We start from the raw sequence: 24,737 nt of genomic DNA on the forward strand, positions 1-24,737 counted from the left end.
CCCGGGAGCCTCCACTGACTCTTTGTTGACATCTCCCATTTCTTAGCAGGGCTCCCAGAGATTACAGACAATCGAGCTGCTGTCTCCAGCTTGTGTTGTTTGTTTGTTTGTTTGGTTGGTTGGTTATTTGGTTGGGTTTTTGTTGTTGTTGTTGTTTGTTTATTTCTCCGTGTAGCCCTGGCTGTCCTGTAGCTCACTCGGTAGACCAGACTGTCTTCAAACTTAGAGATCTGCCTGCCTCTGCCTCCCAAGTGCTGGGATGAAAACACTTGGAATGGGTCACACCCCCCGTCCTAAGTTAACTTTTAAAGGGATAGAGTTTTGCTGTGTTGCTCAGGCTAGCCTCAAACTTCTGAGCCGACAAAATCCTCCTGCCTTGGCTTCTCCAGTAGCTAAGTCTATAGACATGTGTCACATTACCCAGTTGTTGTTTTGTTTTTGAGACAGAGTCTCACTGTGCAGTCCTAGGGCTTATACCTCAGAGCAGGCTGACCTTGAACTCACAGAGACCCATCTGACATTGTCGGCTGAGTGCTGAGTGCATGTACCGCCATTTCTGACTCAACATTTTTTTTATAGATAGGATCTCTACATAGCCCTGGCTGTCTTGGAACTCACTCTGTAGACCAGGCTAGCCTCAAACTCACAGAGATCCACCTGCCTCTGCATCTCAAGTGCTAGGATGAAAGATGTGTGCTATCATACCTGGCTAATTTTTTTTTTAAAAATAGAAACAACCAAATAGATTTTAGAGGCATAGTTGTTAACTGACAACATACAGGATGGTTTGGAAGAGGAGTAATGCAAACCAGTAAATTAGATAGAAAGTATTTGTGTAGACCCAGAAGACATTAAGGGGCAGGCAGTGGGAATGGAGATCATGTCATTCATTATAGGGTTGAAGGGTGGGCGAAGGAATGAGAAGAAAGTACCTAGCAGGCATTGTAGATGGCGGAGATCCATGACATCCTATGGCAGGGCCTGCAGGATTCCCTCTCAGGCCTTATGTGGCGATCCGTAACGCAGGGCTGCTCTGCAGAGCAGACAACATGGCTGGTCCCAGGCAGAAGCTTGATACACAAGCCTCCCCAGGGTGTATGGTGTGTGTTGGAGGGGGACTGGCGTTTCCTATGAGTTAGTCATAAGAAATGGGATGTGGAAGATGCAAGGTGCCTGTCTGCTGAGCAGAGAGGGAAGCCGCATTCTCACACAGAGATTCTGAGGAATGGGCTTTGTCCTTGCTAAAGACTGGGGGCAGAGCCCTTGGAGTCTGTAAAGTCCGGGAGCTGGGAGGTTGGAGATTTAGAGATGTAATTAGGGAAGGAAGGAAGGAGAGAAGGAAGAAAGAAGGAAGGGATGGAAGGAGGGAGGGGTGGAGGGAGGGATGGAGGGAGGGAGGGATGGAAGGAAGGCAGGCAGGGAGGCAGGCAGGGAGGCAGGCAGGCAGGCATGCAGGCAGGCAGGCAGGCAGGCAGGCAGGCAGGCAGGCAGAAAAATAGAGAAAGGAAAAACTGAAGCACTGGGAAAAGTAAAATTGTCCTTCAGGAAGAAGAGATGAGGGTTTCCTGAGACAGCCCAGCTGCCAAACATCTTCCCCTCTCTGCATATAGTTGGCGTGACATGCAAACAAGTTTTGGGGAAAGAATATGTCTGCTTATGTTTTTGTATAATAAATTAATGGGGTTATGAGCTTGCATAATCACTCAACCTGTCAGCTGTACTCACATTAGCGTTCAACTTAGCAACAACTGGTACGGAGTAATATTCGTACATTAGTGCGTATTCTCCGTTAAGTAACTCCGAAGACGCAGCCGCCTGTTCTCCGTGAGTAGAGTGCAGTGGCAGCGTTGCTGTTGGATGCCTGGGGTGTACATGGGGAGTTTCCTGTGCTTTCCCGAATAGTAAGTCAGAGCAGTGCCACATTCCCAGGATGGTAGGAGCTAGTCACTCTGGTTACTACTGAAAGACCAAAAAGATGCAAGGGTGGTGGTTCCTGCCACATCTCCATTCCGTCCACAGTAAATACACAAGGGGCCTTGTACGGGAGATGGGTGGATCTCAGAGAACACCATGGGTTGTCATAGATGTAACCAGGTAGAGATTCCTGAAGCAGAAGCACTTCTGCTTCACTCCATCCTCGGGGTGCAATCAGCTTTCTAACCAACTGTCTTATAACTTTGATCACACGTGGTAGCTAAGGGATATAACTCAGGTAGAAGAGAACTGAATAGAGGAGGGTACGGGACTTTATTTTGGAGAGAGGGTTAGTATATTTTGTACTGTAAGAAGGGCACTGCATTGTTCTAGGTGGGACCAGGTTACTACAGACTATTTCGAAGTTAAGAACAAAGTTACAAAGGGTTTGGAGGGATGGCCCAGCGGTAAAGAACATTGGTTGCTCTTCCAGAAGACCCAGGTTCAATTCCTACTACCCACAAGGCCGCTCTCAACCATCTGTAACTCCAGCCCTCGCAGATCTATTGCCCTCTTCTAACCTCTTCAGGTATAGGAATACAGGTGGCACACAGACACACAGACAGACAAACACGCATACACACAAAAATACATTTAAAAAATAAAAAAACGATATGGATGCCAGGTTCGCAGCAGTAAACCGTACTGAGGTCAGTGAGTTACGTTGGCTCAATTGGAAGTCCACACGTGTCCTAGACCACAAGGGACAGTTGGCACGGGCTCCAGACGGGAGCAGCCACCACCTCCTCTCCACCATCACAGAGCCAGTGCTGGAAGCAAGCAGGAGGTACTGTGTCTGCTGGACATGGTGCTGATGTGACAGCTCACCTTGCTGCCACACCTGAAGATCCTCTGGTGCCAGGAGACTATGGCTCTTCTGTCTGTCTACATCTGTGGCCAGGTGATCGTAACGTTGTTGTTGTTGTTGTTGTTGTTGTTGTTGTTGTTTTGAGACAGGGTTTCTCTGTAGTCCTGGCTGACCTGAAACTCACTCTGTAGACCAGGCTGGCCCTAAAGTCAGAGATCCACCTGCCTCTGCAGGTCTATTTGCAGGTGACCTCGACGGTGTGCGCCACCACTGCATGGCCTCATAACATTTTTTAACAAGCTAGAGTGGGTGTTTGTGTGTATCACCTGCATCTATAAGCACGGTACAAATCTTTACTCATGTAACATCTGTCGGGCCTTTGATGAGTGTCCATGGTCCACCTACCCTAACTGTGAAGGGGACCTGCCTTCAGCTTAGAATCTGGCATAATTAGCTTGGTAATAAACCAGCTAACCAGCTCAAAATTAAAGAGCTCGGTGGGGGTTGGGGATTTAGCTCAGTGGTAGAGTGCTTGCCTAGCAAGCGCAAGGCCCTGGGTTTGGTCCCCAGCTCCGAAAAAAAAAAAAAAAAAAAAAGAAAAGAAAAAAAGGAAAAAAAAATTAAAGAGCTCGGTGGTCAGGCATGCTCGCTGCAATTCCTGAGCGCCTAAGCCTGGATCCCATCACCCACACCAGGCGGCTAACAACTGGGCTCCTGCTCTGGGAGGCGGGGGAAGGGGGTCCTCTGCCTCTGGCTTCCTCAGACCTGCACTCATGCACACACAGACAGGCACACACGCATAATTAGAACTAGTGAGAATAAGCCTGACAGTGACTGTGAGCTGACGTGGACTGTACACAACGGTGTGGTCTGGTCATAGGCAGGGGACCTATCTGCACCGCCATCTGCAGTGAGCAGCCATCCCTCTGTCTTCTCCCTACCAAGGTAGACACATTCTTACCCCGTCCTGTGCCTGCGTCCTTGCTCTGCCTTCTGGTTTTCTTACTCAAGTGTAGGCACTGCTGTTTGGTTTGCTCCTGGGTTTGCTTTCTATTTTGACAAATTTCAGACCTTCAGAAGTTGAGAGACCAGAATAACAGACATGATAGCTCACCTCACTTAGATTTACTAATCGCTAACACCTGCCACATGTGGACACTCCATAAACGTATGTTCTTATATCTTTCCTGAACATGTGTGTATACATGTACACCTATGTGCTTGTGTGGATCTTGCTGTGTTGCCCTAGCTGGCTTTCCAGCTCCTAAGTACATGAGATCCTTCTTCCCGAGCCCCTTGAGGAGCTGGGAGTGCTCACACACTACCATGTGTGGGTCTGTATCCTTCCTTTTGGAGCCTTTTAACCATTACAGAGTAAAATGTAGGCATCATGGCCCTGTACTCCCAAATTCTTTAGCAAGTATCTTGTGAGGGCAAGGATATTCTCCTGCATAGACAAACTTAGCCTAGTCAGGCATGGTGGTGCATTCTTGCAATGTTAGCACCCAGGAGGATTGTGAGCGTGAGCCAGCGTGTGCTACGTAACAAAACCTTAACGAAACAACAGTAACAACACACACATGCACACACACACACACACACACACACACACACACACACACACTCTCACACACACTAATAATAGCAACATTTGAAAACCAGGGGGCTGAAGATGAAGCTTGGTGGTAGCGGACTCGCCTAGCATGTGTGTGGTCCCGTGTTCAACACATTGTGAAAAGGGAATATGATGTCGGCAGAGTCCTCTCATACAGTATGCTCTCATGTCCCCATTGTCCAGTGGTGTCCTTTCAGAGACTTTATTGTCTTCCTCGCTCGTCAATCACTGCATTTGGTAGTCACACCTGAGTCCCTTTCTGTCTAACCAGTGCCTCTGCAGCATTTGAATGTTTGCTGTCTGTTTTCAGCTCTCTGTGTGCACGTGTGTGCATGCCATAGCATGCGTGTGGCGGGCAGAGGACAACCCTGGGCATTAGTCACTGCCTTCTTCCAGGTTCTGTTCATGGCTCCTTATGCCTGGCCTGCCAGCCTGGAGCTTCTTGGATCTTCCTGTTTCCACCTCCCGCCTTGCAGCGAGAGTTCTGGGATTCCAGATACACAGTCCTGTGCCTAGCTTCCATTGTTTCTGGGGGTTGGAACTCAAGTCCTCATTCTTAGGTGACAAGTGCTTTTTTTTTTTTTTTTAGCATTTAAGTGTGATGTCCATGCATAAAAAATGCTTGAGACCTATCACAAAATAAACTGCACCTCCACAGGCGTCATTCGGTTAAAGTAGAACATCCCATTAACTCCCTTACCACTACCTATATCCTCCTCCTAACAGGAACCGTATCCTGACTTCCGGCCCCATAGACTGCTTTTGCCTGTGTTTGGGTTTCGTATAAATGGACTCTGAGGTCTGTATGCGTCTGTGGTTCCTTTCTGTGCAGTACCTTGTTCAGAGATCATTCCTCTGGCTTCTGGTTGTCATTTCTTTTTCACACTGCAGTAAGTTCTCTGAGCACAGCACAATGAGCCCACCCCAGCCTGTGTGGACGTTTGGTTTCTACAGAGGTCCTGTGAAAGTTCACTTACAGCATCCTGGCGCATACCAGCCTGCATTTCTGTTGGACAAGTGAGCGGTCAGAACAGGAACTGCTGGACCACAAATATGAGTGCCTTGCAAGACAGCCTCGGAGTGGAATACCAAGTGCTTTAACATCGACATGCCCGCCCACAGGGTTTTCAAGCCTCCGTGGCTCCACCTGCTTCTAGACCTAACTTTAGCCACTCTGGTGGATGGGGTAGCTGCCTGTGGCAGGTTACGTCCTGGCTGCCGCCTTTTCACAGTCAGTTGGTCGTGGTGCCTGCCTTTGCTCCCTGTGGTTGTTCACGAGTGTTGCACATTTCTACACAGTGCCTGGTTTTGTGTTCTTGGTGAATTTTAGGTGTTCTTTCTGTTTAGATTGAGTTACATGTGCACTGTAATTCTTCTCTCATATCGGGCTTCCCTTTTTACTCCGGAAGTGCTGTTTTATGGGTCATTTGGTCAAATGTTGACTATCGGCATGAATTTTACCATAGTGGAATGTTTATTCGTCTTTCCCTCGATGGGTCTGTATTTTCTGTGCCATATTTCCCTATGTCCCTCTGAGGCCATGAAAGTCTTATGCTTTCCAAATGTTCTGTTGTTTAGCTTTTCAAATGTATGTCCGTAATCCATGTGACGTTGATATGTGTGTGTGCATGTGTGCATGTATGTGTTTGTGTGTGTGTGCATGTATATGTGTGTATGTGCATCTGTGCACGTGTGTATGTGGGTGGTGGGCAGGGGCAAGTTTGCATTAGAGCAAATAAAGATACCTACTCACCTCAACACTGTTTCTAACAGTTTTATTAAGGTGTCATCTGCACACCACGAAGTCCCACTGTTACAAGTGTACAGTTCACCTCTGTGGAGACAATTTAGAGAGGTGTTTAAAAACACTCCCATTACCCACCAGACTCCTGCTCACCATCAGGTAGTGCCTGCCCCCGGCACCAAGCCTCAAGTCTATTTTGTCTTGCATTCGCCTTTTCTAGGCATTTGTCACCAGAGTGATGCCGTGTATGGCCCTTTTGCGCCTGACTTCTTTTACTCCGCATTTGGAGAGTGAAGTTCATCCGTGATGTGGCACGGATGAAGTATCCAGTTCCTTCCTATTGAGTCAGTTCCTAGTGTGGACGTACCGCAGTTCATCCGTTCACCAGCTGCCGCACATTAGGACGGCTCCCATATCTTGGCTCAACAAATAGAGCTACTCTGAACACCACACAAGGCTTGGTTTGCATGGATACGTTAGCTGCTCATAAGTAGCAGCTTGTCCGGCTGTGGTCGTAGGATTTTATTCTGCTAATTATCTTTGTAAGGTGGCTTTGTTTTTTCTTGGAATAACAGCTCTATTCAAGTTCAACCAGGATACTGAGCAGTCCAGCCCGTCACTTGCCAGTAGCGCGTCCTTGTGATGACCTTTTATAGGCAAGTTCTGGGCCGCTCCCTTTAGGAACACATCGTTGAGATGGAGTCATACGGTGTGTGGCCTTTATGGCCGGTCTGCTTCCTTGTGAGACTCATCCTAACTGTCGTGTCTGTCTGTAACACTCTTGTACTCCTGAACAGGGCTCCATTGTGTGGACAGATAGCCATGGTGTTTATCTGACCACCTACTGAAGGGCTGGAAGGTTTGCTTCCAGGTTTGGGCAGCTGTGAATAGAGTTGCTGTAAACATTGGCATATAGTGTTTTGTGTGAACACAAGGTTTAATTTCTCAAGGGCAAATATCCAGGGTTGAGGTCACTGGGTTTCAGGGCTGAAGGTTCCTCGTGGCGATCATCCCGTGTCCAATTGCCACCCCCATTTCTGCGGCAGTTCCTGTGACTCCAGAGCTCAGAAGGACTTAATGTCTCATTTATTAAAATTATACTAATAGGTATATAGTGAGGCCCATGAAGTTTTAATTTGCACTCTTGAAATGATGAGTGCAGGGCGTATCAGGTACAAATTGGAACTGGCAGCAACAACCGGTGTCCACTCTGACCCCAACCCCGTCCTCAGAGCCGCCCTTCCCTTGTGCTCCACGGTGGAAGTTTTATTGTGAGTCAGATGATACATTGTTTGTCTTTGCGTCCATGATACATTGTTTGTCTTTGCTTCCCTACCCACAGCCCTAATCACTTCAGCTTTGTGCGGGGCACTGGAAGCCTATAAAAGTCTCCCCCACTGTTCTCCAGGATGTTTACATAGATGGAACCATACCCCGTGTGACCTTTCAGGTCTGTTTTCAAGGTTCACTGTGTCGTAACGAGTGTCCTGCTTTATTCCTTCCTCTGGCTGAACGATATTTCATGTGTGGATATGCCACGGGTTGATATGTGGCTGGATCATTTCTGCTTGTAAAGAACAATGGTACTGTGGACAGTAGTTTACCTGTCTTTCTGTGGATGAGGGCTGTAGTTTCTCTCTCGTTGTTCCTCCCAGCAGAAGTCCTAGGTCACATTGCCGTTCTCTGTGTAGCATTTTGAGGAACTGCCAGACTGCTGTCCGAGGGGGGCCACTTCATCTCATAGTCTCAGAGAGTGAGGCTTCTATTTTGTCCTCATTCTCACCAGTGCTTACTGTCCTCTTTGATTTTGGTTGTCCCCTCTTAGAGGGTAGAAACAGTGATTGATTTACTCACTACTTTTAATTTTTTAACAGATGCATTTATTATGTATATCATATAGAATATTTCATTTACACTTGAGAAGGCTTTACCTACATGCATGTATGCATACTACATATGTGCCTGATGACCTCAGAGGTCAGAAGAGGGCATCAGGTCTCCTAGAACCGGACCTAAAGATGGTCATGAACCACCGTGTAGGTGCTGGGAACCAAATCTGGTGAGCCATTTCTTTAGCTCCCTGTTTATTTGTGAGGGGACATATTCCATGCGGAAGTCAGAGGACAACTTGTGAGGTTCAATCTTCTCCTTCTACCACATAGACCCAGGGGCTGATCTCCGGTTCTTGGACACGAGCAGCTCATGCACTGAGGCGTCTTACCAGCTCATCATTGTGGATTTTTTTTTTTTAATGTTTGAAATCGAGATGTAAATATGATGTTTTCCCCTCCCTTCTCCTCCTTCCCATATACCTCTGTTTGCTCTTTCAAATTCATGACCTCTTATCTCACTAATTGTTCTTATACGCATGTTAGTATATACATCTATATTCCTTAATATAATCTGCTCGATCTGTAGAATGTCACTTGTGTGTACATTTTCAGGGCTGACCATTTGGTACTGGGTAACCAGTCGGTGTGCTCTCCCCTGGGGAAGACTATTTCTCCTGCTCCCAGTGTTCCTTGGGTGCCCGTGGTTCTTCGTGTAGGGCTGAGGCTCAGTGGGCTTCCTCTCACCCACTTTGGGGTGCCCATCGATGTCATTTTGTTCAGCTCATGTTAATGAGATTTTGTGGCTTTAGCTTCTGATGTTCCTAGGAGACCCAGTCGTACAGCAGACTCTGCTCCCCTGGCTCTTATAGACTTTCTGCCCCTCTCACCGTGACCCCATGCGGGAAAGTTTCTGTAGACATATTTATTCATGGGACTGTGCTCCACAACTCTGTGGTTTTCTGTAGAGGTTTTCGTCCGCCTCAAAGGCAGATCTCCTTGGTAAGGGTGTGTCTGGGGTGCATGGGCAAATGCTTAGATTGTTTTTAGGGTCGTGCTGATTTAGTGAAGTAGCAGTTGTAGGTTCTTCTCTAAATGCCCATGACTCCATTGGTCCTGAGTGATTGGCTAGATTTCTCATAAGGGCTCATCGTAGCTTTGATTGGTATATTCTTGATGACTAATAATGTTGAGCAGCTTGGGTATGAGCATGCTCTTTGACCAAATGTGCATCTTCTTTGAAGAATTCAATTCAGATCCTTTGCTTTCTATAAAATGGGCGTTTTAGACCTGTTCTTGTAGGAATGAATTGCACACAATTACTCCACACCCTGACCTCTGTCTCACCTCTGGCATAGCCCTGAGCCTGTGACTGATTTCTTGACGTATCTGTTTGCCCATTACTCGACACATCGCTGCTTTTCTCATGCCTTTCTGTTTCTTTGCTGGCAGTTTGGAAAGAGCTACTTCCCAATGTCGTTTGCCGGCAGCATGTTCCTCTGGAAGATTCTAGAATTCTTCCCCCTGAGAGCCTTTATTCCAGTGGGAACCTTGGGATATCTTGTATCGATCATTCAGAAATGCAAACTGAATCTCCACAACATAGTTCTGGTTTAGTTAGAGCCAATCAATGCTCTAACCATATTTCAGTAGTAGGAATTTCTTGTCACGCACTACCAAGCGAAACTCGCCCTATTCCTAAGGCCCACTGCTGAGTTTTTCTTTCTTCTTTCCTTTTCGTGGGGTTTATGTAATCCTGCCGCTGCCCGCCCAGTCTTCATCGGAATGTCAGGTTCTCTCTTTCTTCTGTTTGACGTTACTCTTAGATATCTCCTTACATCTGCAATCCCCTCTTCCCTTGAGCCTTCTCACCACATCCATCCTCCCAAGCTGCCATGGCACTCCATCCTGCCTCCGTACTTCATGGCCACACTGACTCTGCATACCTCCCTTCGACAGGGCTAGCCTGCACTACCAATCTGTGTCCTTTCCTGCCTCGAGGTCTTTCCTCAGCAAGGCCCCCGACAGACTTTCTGGTTGTCCAGAGTCCCTTTTCGGATGGCCTCATTCTTTCTAGAAGCACTTGACCTAGCATAACCATCCTGATTTTCTCCACCCTCTTGGCTGCCTTTGAACGCTCTGTTTCTGCTTATACCCGTGCCACTTGTTGCTCCCCAGACCCATTGCCAGACCCACCTCCCTCATCACTGCTGAGTCTCTCACTTCCTCAGGCCCATTTATGCTCCACTCTGTGGCAGGAGGATGGATGTCTGTGATTTTGGTGGCCTGGCCACATTAGCACCTTCCTTCGGGTAGAACCACATTATCGATAGGTTCTAAGAGTATTTTATTTATTGAAATAATGAATGATTAGAGTTAATATTCCCTTTTAAAAGATGGTCTGCATTTTTAAATAGTCTCTAAATGTGTGTATATTTACATATACATGCACATGGACATATATTCTCATACATGCTTTTACACACATTTTTATACATGTGTAGAATTGTGGGATTCATTCTCTCTCTCTCTCTCTCTCTCTCTCTCCTCTCTCTCTCTCATTTTGTTTCTATAGGACAGGGTTTTCTTATTATAATTCTGGGGGGCCTGGAGCTTGCCAAGAAGCTGTGGCTAGCTTTGACCTCCATATCCTCCTTCCTCTACCCCCCAAGTGCTAGAACGTACATGTGTGCACCACTGTTCCCAGATTTCAGCTACTATTAAGGTCACTTCCCCTGCTGAACACTCACTGCCCTATCTAAGGGAAGCTGATTAAAGGCTATACAGAGGAGGTATTTTGGAAATTTGCTAGAAATGTTTTTGATGGTCTCGATGATTAAATATTATGTTGTCTATAAATTGGATTTTATTTCCACTTTGGAAAGAAGGCATTACAGTTTAAGTGTGTGGTAAAGATAATAAATGTTTAATGAAAAGGAGTCACTGGGTCTGCTAGAGTCGAGGACCTGTGGCTTGGCCTTGCTTCCAGAATTTGTTACTATGGCTGCTCAAGGGAATTTAAAATATTCCAAAGAACCTCACAGAAATCTTATGATGAGCCCCCAAAAGGGGAGAACCTTATGCTAGCTCTTCTTTCTGGAGGTCCCTTCATGCAAGGCCTTGTAGAAACAGACCAGATGTTATAATATAGGGACTTCTGATTTACAACCAGGGACCCAGATATTGTCACCCACATTTCTGTTGAGTAGCTATGGTCTTAATTACTCTTCTCTTGCTGTGAAGAGACACCATGACCAAGGTAACTTGGAGAAGAAAGAGTTTATTGGCACAGCATTAGACTGTGTCTGCAGCTGTCATGATGGAGAACATGCACTAGGCAGGCAGGCACAGTGCTGAAACAGTAGCTGAGAGCTCACATCTGGAGATGCAGCCAGAAGGCAGAGAGGGAAGGAGGGAAGGAAGAAGTGAGAGAGAGAAGAGACACACCTTCTCTAGTAAGGCAACACCACCTTGCCAAATACTTCCACCAACTGGGCACCAAACATTCAAATACATGAGCCTACTGGGGCCATGCCAGCTCGGTAGACCACAGAAGCCCTTGAGCAGGAGGCTGGTCTTTTGTGCCCAGTTGACTTGGTAGTGCACCATGGGATTATACTGTGCTCACAGTCCTGGTGGCTGTTCCTGGACAGCCACACAATAGGAGGGAGAAACGGTAGGGTAACCTTGGAGACATTGACGTTCAAGAGGAATTGAGGTGACCCAAGTTGGATTCTGTCTGCTTTCTAAATTCGCCTCCAGTAAGTCCTCAGTAGGGACAGTGGAGTAAAACCTTCCCTGGAACGTGTTCTCTGGGCTCAATCCTATTAGCATTGTGGCCATGCGCCCAGTTAAACATTCAAGCCCCCAGCACGGTCATTTGTGCAGTGGTGTGTTGAAATACCTGTGTCACTTGTAATGCGTGTGAAAGGTCAGTGAGCTCAGGTGTTTGTGTCCCCATCTATTTTTAGGAATCAAATAGTAAAATTTAGAGTGTGCAACAAAGAGGAACGTATGGCCTGGTTCACAAATATTCACACCAAAAGCATCTTCGAGGATATCGTGTCAAGTTCGAGCTATATAGCTACAGATTTTGAATTGTGTTAAAAATCTTTTGGATCTATTTGCTTTTGCACATGAATCTTCTGCCTGCGTGTCTGTCTACATATTACACGTGTGCCAGGTATTCAGGAAGGTCAGAGAAGGGTGTCAGATCCCCTGAACTGGAGCCGTAACCAGTTACAGGCCATCATGTGGGTACTGGGAACTAAACTGGGCCCCTCTTGAGGAACAGCCAGTGCTCTTACCCTCCGAGCCAACTCTCCAGCCCCTGAATTACATTTTTAAAACCAAATTTTCATCTCATTTAAGTTTTCCTGAAGATATTCCAGTGTTACCAGTAATTCCAGTTCCTGTTTCTTAGGTCATCTGCCATTCCGCATGAATCTGCTGTGTGCTTCTGAAGTGGCTGTACAGGGAAATTTCCACCTTGTAGTATTAGCCCCTGAGCGCTATCCGTAACAAGAATTTATATTTTCAACGGTTTCATATCGAGGTACACTTCTTCTGTACCCATTCTGTGTTTTTTTGTCTTTAACTACCTGGCGGCTGTTTAGTAAGGGGAAGAATGGCGGTCTTCAGTTCATTCAATCCTGGCCATAAGGGTGAGTGTGGAGCCTTGCTGTCCATTATGGTAGCTGACAGCCCTATATAGCTACATAAACTTTAATGCATTAAACAACAACAACGAATCCAAAACTTGATCTTACTTGTCTTGTTTGATGCCTCATTTGCATATGGCTAGAGACCCCTGAACAGACAACAGCAGGAGTCTGCTCCTTCCAGCCCACTGGCCTCCCCATGCATCATCTGCTCCTTGCAACAAGCTTGGGACCTTGAAGAGAAGCCCGCTTCACTTCTGGGACCCTATAGAAGGTCCTCCTCTGGATCTAGAACTTAGCTCAGCTCCATGCTGCTGAAGTGTTAGGACCCTTTTATCAGCAGTAACCTGGCAGAGACTTACTTCTGACCTTTGGTGATGGGGGTGTTTCTGTGGTTGTTTCTTGTTTCTTTTTTTTTTTTTTTTTTGGTTCTTTTTTTTTTGGAGCTGGGGGACCCAACCCAGGGGCCTTGAGCTTCCTAGGCAAGCGCTCTACCACTGAGCTAAATCCCCAACCCCTGTTTCTTGTTTCTTATTGATGGTAGATGTAGTCACATTAGCCTCAACTGACAGCCAGCAGTCATGAGCACAAGCTCTCTCTCTCTGCCTGAATCCTCTTCTAGGTCTTACATTGTGCCGACCTGAAACTGTGTATCCCAGGTATGACTCACAGTGGTCTTTTGCGTATTTTTATCCTATTATCATATATTGTGTTTAAGATGGTCTCATGAATCCTCCCGCCTCAACTCCCACATGCTAGGAGTACAGGTGTGCACCTTCATGCTTGGCATCTCTCTTACTTTCACCAGGACTCAGGGGTTCGGAGTTGGTGTTGGGCTAATGCTGCTTTTCTTTATTTTTTTTTCAAATTGTAGAACATTATTCAGTGGGAAACCTCACAATATCGAAAATTAGTGAACACAAATCTCATATATCAAGATGAACAAGTCTCACAGAGAGAACGCTCCACAAAGACAGCAGCTTCTAGAAAGAGTACTCGTAAAGTGATACCATCCATATAAATTAGTAGTAGTCCATGCGTGTGTGTGTGTGTGTGTGTGTGTGTGTGTGTGTGTGCGCGCGCGCGCAGCCACATAAAGGTCAGAGGACAGCTTTTGAGAGTAATTTCTCTCCTCCTCCTGTGATTCCTGGGCGGACTCTGGTTCTGAGTACTGAGTCACCTCACCACCTGCTTTAATGGGTACATTAGTGCTGCACGTTGTTTAAGAGCCTGGGGAGCATGGGGCTAGATCAGTGTGATGGCTTCTCTATCTGAGGTAAGTCGGATCACAACTTTTCAGTACATTTTTCCTGACTCATTTTCTTTGTCTAAATCATTCTGAAACAAATTCAGATTTTCACCTTCCTCTTCCCCCTCTCCCTCTCCAGGTTTTCTGTTGTGCTGGCCTGGAACTCGGTAGTATTGGCAGGCTCCTCCCTTCTCCTCCCTTCTCCTCCCTTCTCCTCCCTTCCTCTGCCCTCTTCCCCCCTCCCTTTCTTTGGAGACAGTCTTGTGTAGGCTGGGCGGGCAGGCGGTCTCAAACTTCGCACCACAGACAGGGGTGACCTTCAACTTCCCATCTTTAAGTCTGGGGTGCCGGGTTTGCAGATGTAAACCACCACATGGAGTTGATGTTCTTTGAAAGCACAGTACAGATGAAAATACGTAATAATATAGAAAGCAAACCTCTCCTGTCATCCTGGGACCCTGCTACGTGCTGGTATACACTGTGGTTTGCTTTAACGAAGCCAAGCGGTAGTTTTAACTAGATTCTGCTTTCCTGTGGCACTAACTTCTCTGGGTACTGTGTCATCTCAGGGGTGAGCACCTCTGCTCTTCTGGAACCTTCTTTCCTGGACTGCTGCCCATTTCCTCCTCTCACAACAACTGTTCCCCCCCGGGGCCTACAGTGAAGTTCAGTAGCCATCCTGTGGCCAAGGAGCCTCTGAGGGTTCCTCCAGCCCCTTCTCGTAAGTGAGCTCTGTCCCTGTTGGTGTTTTCCATGAGCTGTGTCTGTGTCAGGTGCCCTGCCACACGGCCCTCCTCTAGAAAGGCACACCCCCCCCCTTGCTTTTGCTTTCATTTTGTATGTGACTCTGCAGCACAGCTGTGATTTTTCTCAAGGCACCCATGACAGTCCCACTACACCGGAGTCCCCCACTCCCTGACCTTCCCTCGGACCAGAGGCTCAGAGTCACATGTGCACAAGCAGCATCTTGGAGGTTTGGATACCAAACAATCTGTCACACAGACAGTTCTGATTCCCCTGAAAGGAGAAAACAAAAGACTGCTGCTCCTGCACCAATGAAATCGGAGGCCTTGGAGATGCTTACAAGGAACAGGGTTTAGAACAAGGCCGGTAGCTGTGATCCCTGCTACTTGGTAGGCATGGCAGGAAGAGCGCCACTTCAAGGCCTCAACTACAAAGTGAGTTCAAATCCAGCCTGGGCAACTTAGTGAGACATTGTCAAAAACAGTATAACGAGGGCCAGAGATAGAGCTCGGCTATAGTCTGGGTCAGTCTAGTCCACAGAACTCAAACAACAAGCAGAGGGTTGGGGACTTGTCTGTGCCATTTGCCCCATAATTACAGTCTGAAAAACTGCTTCAGACACCGGAGCAGCCCTCACACAGAATGTTCATCGAAAGAAAGAGCAACAGACTGGAGAGCTGGCTCTGTGGTTAAGAGCACTGGCTGCTTTTCCAGAAGACTTGGGCTCAGTTCCCAGCACCTACAAAATGGTTCACGACTGTCTATAACTCCAGTCCTGGGGGATTCGGTCTTTGTCTGGCCTGTGCCAGACATGATACACAGATATGCTTGCAGACAAAATATCCAGCACACACACACACACACACACACACACACACACACACACGGGAGCAGGGGAGGTGCAGGGAGGCAGAGACAGAGAGGCAGAATACAGATCCTGATGGTTTTTAAAGTGGGAAATTGTGGGAAATTTGCATCAGGCCTGTCCCTCTAACTGGAGTGTGAGTTAGAAGAAAGCCAGAAACTCAAATAGACGTTCTACAAAGCAACCAATGCTGAAGCCTTGTGCGACTGTTTAAAGGTTAATCAAGTTCTTAAGAACCCTGTCATCCCTCTACATAACCTGAAGGTAGAGACTAGGTTGGCACGCATGGTCTGTTGGCCTGTGCACCATCCTTCCCAGCTGAAGATGCTTCTCAGAGGTGTGGATGCAGGTGCCACGAACCATGAGTCAGCAGAAATGCCCAGGAACACATGCCCGGGAGAGGAAGAGCCAGCCTCCCGCCTTTGTGGCCACATGTTGGGAGCACCGTGAGACTGCATGGTACCCACACGCTGCGGACGAGCTGTGTTAGCAGGCTAACACCCCAGCTGGGTGTTGGCGCAGCCTTTCTGGCTACACTGCAAATATGAGAATCACAGATCTGGTGATTCTCCGAGCTATCTTGTGAAGGTCAAGTTTTGTTTTGTGAGTGTAATCTCTCACAGACTTTTGAATTCTTGCCATGTAGAATTTTCAGCTCTTCAAGGTTATTTAGCACTATTTCTTATTTACATGTTCTCTACTGTAGCTCTACCACATTATCTATTTCTAAGTTCCTTTTAAGAGACAGGTTTACCCCCCCTTTATTTGATCCCTTGGCTTTGCTTTGCATGCTTAACGCATATTTCTTCCTGGTTTTATTTCCTCCCGCATCCTGTCGGGGTTCACTTAGTTTTATTTCTCTTTTGTTCTTAAAACATTTTTGATTTATTGAGGAGTGATTCTCTACAGTCTGCAACTCTGTGATTTCTAGTGTATTCAAGAGTTGTGTAACCATTACCACAACTGTCCATCATGCTGCAGAGGAAACCTCTATCTGTTGCCACCTGTCCTGGGCAGGCTTGGGCTGTAGTGGCTTCTGGTCTTTTAAGCTCTGGTGTCTCCTAGTCCTCCACGGTGCTCAGGCTGGGCCTCCGTTTCCCCTCAGTGCTTGTAGCTCATTGTCAAGATGCCTATGTCTTTCCTGAACATCCTGTCGTCCCCTCAGGCCCTCAGCCAACATCAGGCCGCTTTCTGTCTCCTCCAGTTCCCCATTGTGGGGACATTGCACTGAAATGGAACCATTTGTAAGTGACCTTTTGAAACTCGCTTTTTATTCCCCCACACACACACACACACTGAGGGACCTGTGATTTCTTTTCTTTTTTCAAGATACTTTTCTATTTGGTTTTCCCTGTTATTCACCTGTTACGTCTTCTCAGATTTGCTTATTAATTTGCAGTGTGGTCTGGAAAACAGAGCCTTGAGCAGGAAGGGCAAACATCCTACCACTGAGCCGCACCTGCTTCTCCAATCTTAATTTCTATTCTTTCTGGAATCAATTTTCCACGTGTCTGTTCCATACTTAAATCCCTGGGTACTGAAACAGACTCAGAAACCTTTGCTGATGCACAGGGAGGCTTGCCTCCTCCGAGACACCGTAGTTGTCTGTTTCTCCCAGCTCCTGGTGTTGCGCCCTTTAAGCCCTGGGGTCTCTGCGTTCCACAGTAGTTACCCTGGACCGCCATTTCTCTTCCGTTACCCACTCACTTTAAAAGCTTTAGTGACTCCTGAGCACAGAGTCAGCAGGAGCCTGGGACCCACGGACCCCCTCTTGTTGGGGATTGTGTTACTCTCTCGCTTCCTGTCCTTCCCTTCACACCAGCTGCCGCTCTCCTGTTTAGTCCTCCGTGTCCTTAGTTTTCCTGGGGAAGTCCTCAGCTGTCATGGAGTGCCCACAGCAGCCCTATGAAGTGCCGTCACTACCATGTCACAGCATTTTCATTTTAAAGACGAGGGGACTAAGGTCAGCATTTTCGTTTGACTCGGTTTCCATAGCTGCAACAGTTTCTGTGTTTTAGTCCTCAGCCCAGGTCCTGATGCTCACCGAGGACTCAGTGTGGGTTGGGTTTGCTGGGCTGGGACCAGCAGGCTGCTGTGAGTGTACACAGTGTGCCCTTCCAGAGTCGCTGCTCCTGCAGCCTGGTGAAGACCACCATAGCTGGGGGTTGACGGTCATTTGGATTTAATTTCTTTTCTCACCAGTATACACACACTGTTTGGTGAAACCTGTGATTATCATCAAGCGGTGAGCCAACCAGTCAGTCCCCTCAGCCATTTGTTTTACATAGGCGTAGAAGAATTTGATTGATATAGAATTTTTTATTATTAAAAAATGAAAATATTTTTAAGCAATCTTCTTCTCTTAAGCAGAAACATTAAAAAACTAAAGTGTTTTCCAGGTCTTGGTGATTTGATGTGTTAAGAGTGCTTTTAATTCTTGTTTTCCTTATTGACCGATTGAACTTTAGCTTAAAAATAATTTTTATTTTCTTGGTCATTTCCAATCCACAGGACAAAGGGAAGAGACATTTTAGGGTGCTCTGAGGCAGCCTAAGCTCGGTGCCTCTCTCGTGTTATTGTTTAAATCATTAGTGAGCTCAGCTTTTAGGCAGTTGTTATGTTGGTCTTTTAATCCCCAAGTCACATCTTAGACACTCTTTCCCGGCCTTTTTAAAATGTCTTCTCTTTCTGGAGCACTGACCACAAGTCCTTAGATTCCTGGTGACTGAGGAGTTCTCACTCCCAAGCAAGCGCCCCACTGAAGAGGACACAATGGAAGACTCTATAACCACTCTTCTCTAAGCTGAGCTTGGTCATTTCCTCAGTCACTAAAACTGATCGTCAGTGTGTACAGGACAGGCGTTTTGTCCTCAAAGAATTGCTGATACACAGTCGTCCCCTGCTATCATCGGGGGATTGGTTTAAGGATTCCCTGTGGACACCAAAATATGAGAATGTTCATGTCCCTTCTGTAAAATGTCATATTTTCGTGTACTCTATTTAAATTGTTCTGTTTACTTTAGATTGTCTCTAGATTACCGAGAACACCCAGTACAGTGTAAACGCTATGTCAATGTTTGATACACAAATAGACAAGGAAAATGTCTGTAAATGTCAACTCAGACACATTTTTTTTGTTTTACATGTATGCATATGTGATATGCACGTGTATACATACATGTTTGCATGTGTGCATGTGCTCCCGTGTGTGAGTACATGTGTGTGTATGCATGGGAAGGCCTGAAGTTGATGCAAGGTGTCTCCTTCCATAGCCTCCCACTTTACTTATTGAGGCAATTGAACCCAAGCCATCAATCAGCTGGACTAGTTAGCCAGACTTGTTCTGGGGATCCCATCTCTGCCTCCCAAGTGCCAGATTTATAGGTAGCTGCCCACATCTCCCTCACTTTTACATAGGTTTTGGGCATCTGAACTCCAGTCCTAATGAGGCATTTTATCCACTGAGCCATTTCTCCAGGCCCCCGGATATAATTTTCTGAAAAAATATTTTTGAGCTGCAGTTGAATTCATAGATGAAGAATCCACAGGTGAGACGGATAAACTAAAGAACACTAGGGATGGAGAGATGCTCAGTGGGCAAGAGAGCTACTGTGAAGCCATGGGAATTGGAGTTCAGACCCCTAGCACCCACATAATAAGCCATGTGTGGCTGTAACCCCAGTGCTGTGAGGTTGGGGGCAGAGCCTGAGTGGGGTGGGTGGAGGTAGGATTGTCGGTGCTTGCCTTAGATCCAGTGTCAATGGTAGACCTGGTCTTGACGGAATAGATGGGGAGAGAGAGAGCAGGATTCCAAGTGTCCTCTTTTAGCCTCTCTGTGTTTGGACTGCACATACACACGCCCAAGGAAAGCTGGGTCTAGAATCCTAGCTACTTAGGAGGCCAAGGCGAGAGGATTGAATAGGGCCAGCCTGGGCTACCAAGTGAGACTGAGTCCAGCCCAAGCAACTTAGTAAGAGAAGCCTCCTGTGTGCGCACAGGCATCGGTAAGTCACCAAGCTTCCATAAATAACTCCTCACTTGGGGTCTTGTAAGTAACCCTAATTAAACTCATCAGGTTACCAAAACTCCTATAGAATAAAATAAGAGATACAGGGAATAATGAGCATGAATGGGAGCTTAACGAGAGAGGGAAATGGTGGTAAATATGACCAAAATACGTTGTATATGTGTGTTAAAGTGTCCTAACAGAACCTGCCTACCATGCACTGGGTCAGGGCACTGTCTCCAGTGTGGAAGGGAGGGAAGGAAATATTCAAGGAGGAGAACCATGAGAAGCCTTGTACATGAATTCTTTCACTAGGTGGGAACACATTACGAGGAAGCACCTCCCCTCTCTGCAGCCCTTGTAAACTGAAGCTGATAAAAGATAGGAGTGTTGCTGAGGTAAAAAACTAAAAAATGAATTACCAAGAAAGCTCTCAGGAAACAATACTAATTATTCTCCCATGTGTGCACATTTAACAAGATAAATGCTTTGTCTGCCTGGTTTTGGCCTTTGAACCCAGATGAGCTCTTTGAGTTGCGTCAGAAGCCAGGGTCTGTGAGGGTGGTTACCCACAAGTCTTAACACTCAGGCCTACGACTTCCACAGGCTCAAGCCGAGAGCCTCTTTTGTCACCGTGGATCTCACTGGACGCTGAACCTGCCTTTCTGTTTCGTGCCGATGTCCCTTTAGTGCGGGCAGCAGGATTTACTTTGAATTTAGCTCTCCATGCTAAAGCCTAAACAAAAAGGTACTTCTCTGTCAGACCTCCTTGCTAGAGATGCCTTGTAGGTTTGAAGTTTGTGCAAGAGCAGTATTGTCTCTCCAAGATGGTCATTCTGAGCTCCCCGAGGGAGACCCAAGTGAAGAGCAGACTGGAGCAGTTCTGTGCCTGCTTTCCTGTGTAAAGGGCTCTTGGGGATGAGCACATCAAGCACATTAACCATAGCAGCCACCATTGTCAGGCATACCGTGCACGGACCGCCACTCTAAAGGCCGTCTACGAAGACTCTTGGGAGTGTCACCCCAGTCTCGTGGGATGATCCTCTTCTCAGCCTCACAGATGAGCAAGCAAGATGAAGTAGCCCATACACTTAAGAGGTAATGGACCCCAAGCCTCATGCTGAGGGCTCCTCTTCAAAGAACACACCCTGATCCTGTATTGGCCTCCTGTCACTACCACCCGCTCAGCCCGTGTCCACCTTTAGCACTGGCCCCTTACTCTTTTTCCCTGCCTCCCTGTGCCATCCATGATGCAGACTCTGGTGACATCCGCAGATGAGTGCACTGCAGGACAGCTGCTCTCCTGGCTACACACACACAACACACACATAATACACATATATACGCACACACATACACACAAATACACACACATACACACATACACACACACACACACACACACAAACACACACACACACAAACACACACACAAACACACAGAACACACACACACACACACACACACACACACACACACACACACATACACACACACACAAACACACATACACACACACACACACACACACACACATACACACACACACACAAACACACATACACACACATATACACACATACACACACACATATACACACATACACACACACACACACACACACACACACACACATACACACACACACACACACACACACACACACACACACACACACACACATACACACACATACACACATACACACACAACACACACACACACACACACACATGAGATACACAAAGAGATTAGCCATGACACATTTGCCTAAACCTCCACGTGCTGACTATATTGTTGTCAACTTGACACACACTGGAGTCGCTTGGGAAGAGGGAACCTAGCTAAGAATTGCCTGTCAGACTGACCTGGGGGCAAAGGTATGGGCTGTTTTCCTGACTAATGATTGAAGTGACAGAAGGGCCAGCTCACTGTGGGCTGTGTCACCCCTGGCAAGTGACCCTGGGTTATATACAGAAAATACAACAACAAAACAAAGCAGAGAAGCCGTGGAAAGCAAGCCAGGAGCAGTATCTCTCCACGGCCTGCTTTAGTTCCTGCGTCCAGGTGTCTGCCTTGAGCTCCTGCCCTGGTTATTGTAATGGAGGACTGTCCCCTGCAAGCCAGAATAAAACCGTTCCTCCTTAAACGGATTTTGGTCATGTGTTTATCATAGCAATAGAAAACAAACTAGGAGATGCAGAAAGCCAGAGACAATGTTGACTGCATCAAGAGAAGCTGTAAGGGGAACCACCAGAGGTTAATATGGACTCTCCATTAGAAACAACACAAGCTATATTCACAGTGCTAGCCAGCCTGTGTGCCTTCGCTTGTTATCTGAACTACAGCTGGCAGTATGGAGGCTTGTGTGTCCATCTCAGGAACAAATCACACACACACACACACACACACACACACACACACACACACACACACACACAGAGAGAGGAGAGAGAGTCCCAACCAGCCATACTAACTAAGTTTAGCATCATCTGTTGACTACACCTGCCAGAGGCTCTTTTATTGGTGGGATCCCCTTAGACTATGAAATACCACTGTCTGGGGATGGGTGCCTGGGCTGACCTCACTTGGAGGACATGCTATTGGATGAAGTTTTCTGTCCTAGTCTGATGGTTCTGTCATAACAGAATACCACAGATTAGGTAATTTATAAAAGTTATGTCGGGCTGGAGAGATGGCTCAGTGGTTAAGAGCACTGACTGTTCTTCCAGAGGTCCTGAGTTCAAATCCCAGCAACTACATGGTGGCTCACAACCATCTGTAATGGGATCCGATACCTTCTTCTGGTGCATCTGAAGACAGCGACAGTGTACTCATATATAATAAATAAATAAATAAATAAATAAGTAAATAAATAAATAAATAAATTCTTTAAAAAAGTTATGTCTCAGAGCTCTGAAGGTTTTTAAGTCTGATCAAAACATTAGTGCTGATTTGGTTGCCTGGTCTGGGCTGTATCCTTCTGAGGCACTGTTGTCACAGGGCTGAAGGAAAAGCTATTCCAGTACCACATAAAGCCTTTAGAAGAACCTCAGTCATCCACAAGGGGGAAGCTCCTTGTCACCTATCTGCCACTGGTAGGCCTGCCTCTTAATCCTGTTGGTAGCGGCCTTTCCGCGTTGGAGAGGACATGTTCACACTCCTGGAGTACCCGGTATATTCTTACCCTGCACGCTGGTGACAAAACCCCTGTCACACCCATCCATCCATCATCTGGGCTCCCTCTTCAAGTGATAGATTCCACACAGGTCCCAACCATTGTTTGTTCATGTGTCCTCCTGTTCCCTCTGCATTCCTCTTAGTAAATGTAGAGCGGAGTGCCTGATGACATGCTTGGTGAGCGAACATTGGCAACAGCCGACCCCAGGGAGCCGTGACAGCAGAGACAGGCTGCCGCCACAGGGTGCTTCTGAGGGTGCGCTCAGCCTGGGACCAAGAGGCCATGCTCAGGCTCGGGGCTCTTAAGGTGCACCTGCTCAGCCCTTTCTTTAGTCTGGGTGCCACCTCCTCCAGGAGAAGCTACATTTTCTCCTGCAGTGTTTCCTGGACAAAGAACCCTGCCTGGTGTCACGGTCACCCTCGCATTGATGACTCCTTACTATTAATGGTCAGAGGTAGGCATTCGCAGGTCAGATCCAAACCGAGCAGACTGGGGAACTGGCCGTCAGTCTGCTCCGCCTCCTCCACAGAGCAGATGTGAGATGCCTCCGTGGAAGAGCTGTTAACATTTATTATTTTAGTTCGCAGAGGTAAACCGTGCAGCCAGCCACGGGCAAACATTGTGGAAATAAACAGTGTATCTTGGAGGCAGTGGTCTCTGAGGCTCCTCTGTCTGGGAAGACGGGAAGGCGCGGTAGGTAAGCTTCGGCCCTCATGGTTCGCAGCACCGTGCTTCACCTTCCACAGAGAACAGGAGCCAGCCAGCTGCACTTGGGCCAACCGTACTTTCCCTCTGTGCTGATTGTAACTTTTATCCGTCATAGGTTTGAAGACATACCTGATATCGGGTCAGAGAGCCAAGGAGTCCCACTGCAGCTGTGCAGAGGCCCTGCTTTCTGGCTTTGAGGTCATTGACGACTCACGGGCGTCCTCAGGCCCTAGGGGACAGGGGACAGCATCGCCAGGGAGTGTCAGTGACTTGGCGCAGACTGTCAAAACCTTTGATAACCTTAAGGTTAGTTTTTTTTTTTTCCTCTCTCTCTCTCTCTTTCTCTCTTCTACAACTTTGTAGTAATCCTTCAGTAGAAAACATGAACTAACCAATGCCCTAGGGCGCACGACTCAGGATGCCTTTCAATTTAGTTTTTATGGTTTAAGAATCTAGTATAAAGGGGTTGGGGATTTAGCTCAGCGGTAGAGCGCTTGCCTAGCGCAAGGCCCTGGGTTCGGTCCCCAGCTCGAAAAAAAAAAAAAAAAAAAAAGAATCTAGTATAAAGTTAGTTACTTTGCACATTTCTAATATCCTTGCCTTTTTTTTTTTTAACACTTTACACACCTCTATTTTCTCTCTGTTCTGCTTGAAGATATTTCTCAGCTTGGTTAATTTTTTTTTCTTTAGCCTGTGGTGTCTTTGGGATAACGATGACACCAGTAAACCTCCCTTACGTCATGCGTGCAGAGCTAGAATCCGTTTTATTTTGGAGACCACCTTAAATACTTTTGTTTTTTGAAATCCACAAGTGAATGATTACCTTTTCTGTTTTGTTGTGTTGGGTTGGGTTGGGTGTTGGTGTTTTGAGATGGGGTTTCTTTGCGTAGTCTTTGATATCCCGGACCTAGCTGCAGACCAGGCCGGCCTCACACTGGCAGAGAGTCAAGCATTGCCCTGCCACTTTGTGATTATATAATTGTGTTGGTGTGGGTGAATCTTGCAATCTAGTGCTATTAGAACAATATTGGTGAGAGTATTCTGATGTTTTGCTAGTGCGACAGAGATCTCCCGTGACAGTCTAGAGGTGCCTATGTCTGGACTGACGACAGGTCATTAAAAACTACTGAGGGACTAGCATACTCATCCTCGGGTCTGAGAAGTTTTCCCATATCTATTGGGTTTAGTTTCCCAGTTGGGGCCTTTTGTTTGTTACTTTTACTTTATTTATTCATCCTCTGTGTCTCTGGCTGTGTGTGTGTGTGTGTGTGTGTGTGTGTGTGTGTGTGTGTGTGTGTGTTCATTGAGGCCAGAGGTCAGCCTCTGATGTCTCCCCTACCCACCTCCCCCC

The 24,737-nt window shown here is 46.9% G+C and overlaps 1 protein-coding gene across 2 annotated transcripts in view; it reads left to right on the plus strand.

The window, feature by feature from the left end:
• Window positions 1-24,737, plus strand: part of Adcy9 (adenylate cyclase 9) — a 125,652-nt gene that overhangs the window by 62,793 nt on the left and 38,122 nt on the right. For both annotated transcript variants that reach the window (XM_032914300.1, XM_032914298.1), the window contains exon 3: window positions 23,502-23,692. In XM_032914300.1, coding sequence (XP_032770191.1) covers window positions 23,502-23,692 — 191 coding nt within the window. The remainder of the gene's footprint in view (window positions 1-23,501; window positions 23,693-24,737) is intronic.

The sequence above is a fragment of the Rattus rattus genome, chromosome 9 (genome assembly GCF_011064425.1).
Source record: "Rattus rattus isolate New Zealand chromosome 9, Rrattus_CSIRO_v1, whole genome shotgun sequence".
NCBI lineage: Eukaryota > Metazoa > Chordata > Mammalia > Rodentia > Muridae > Rattus > Rattus rattus.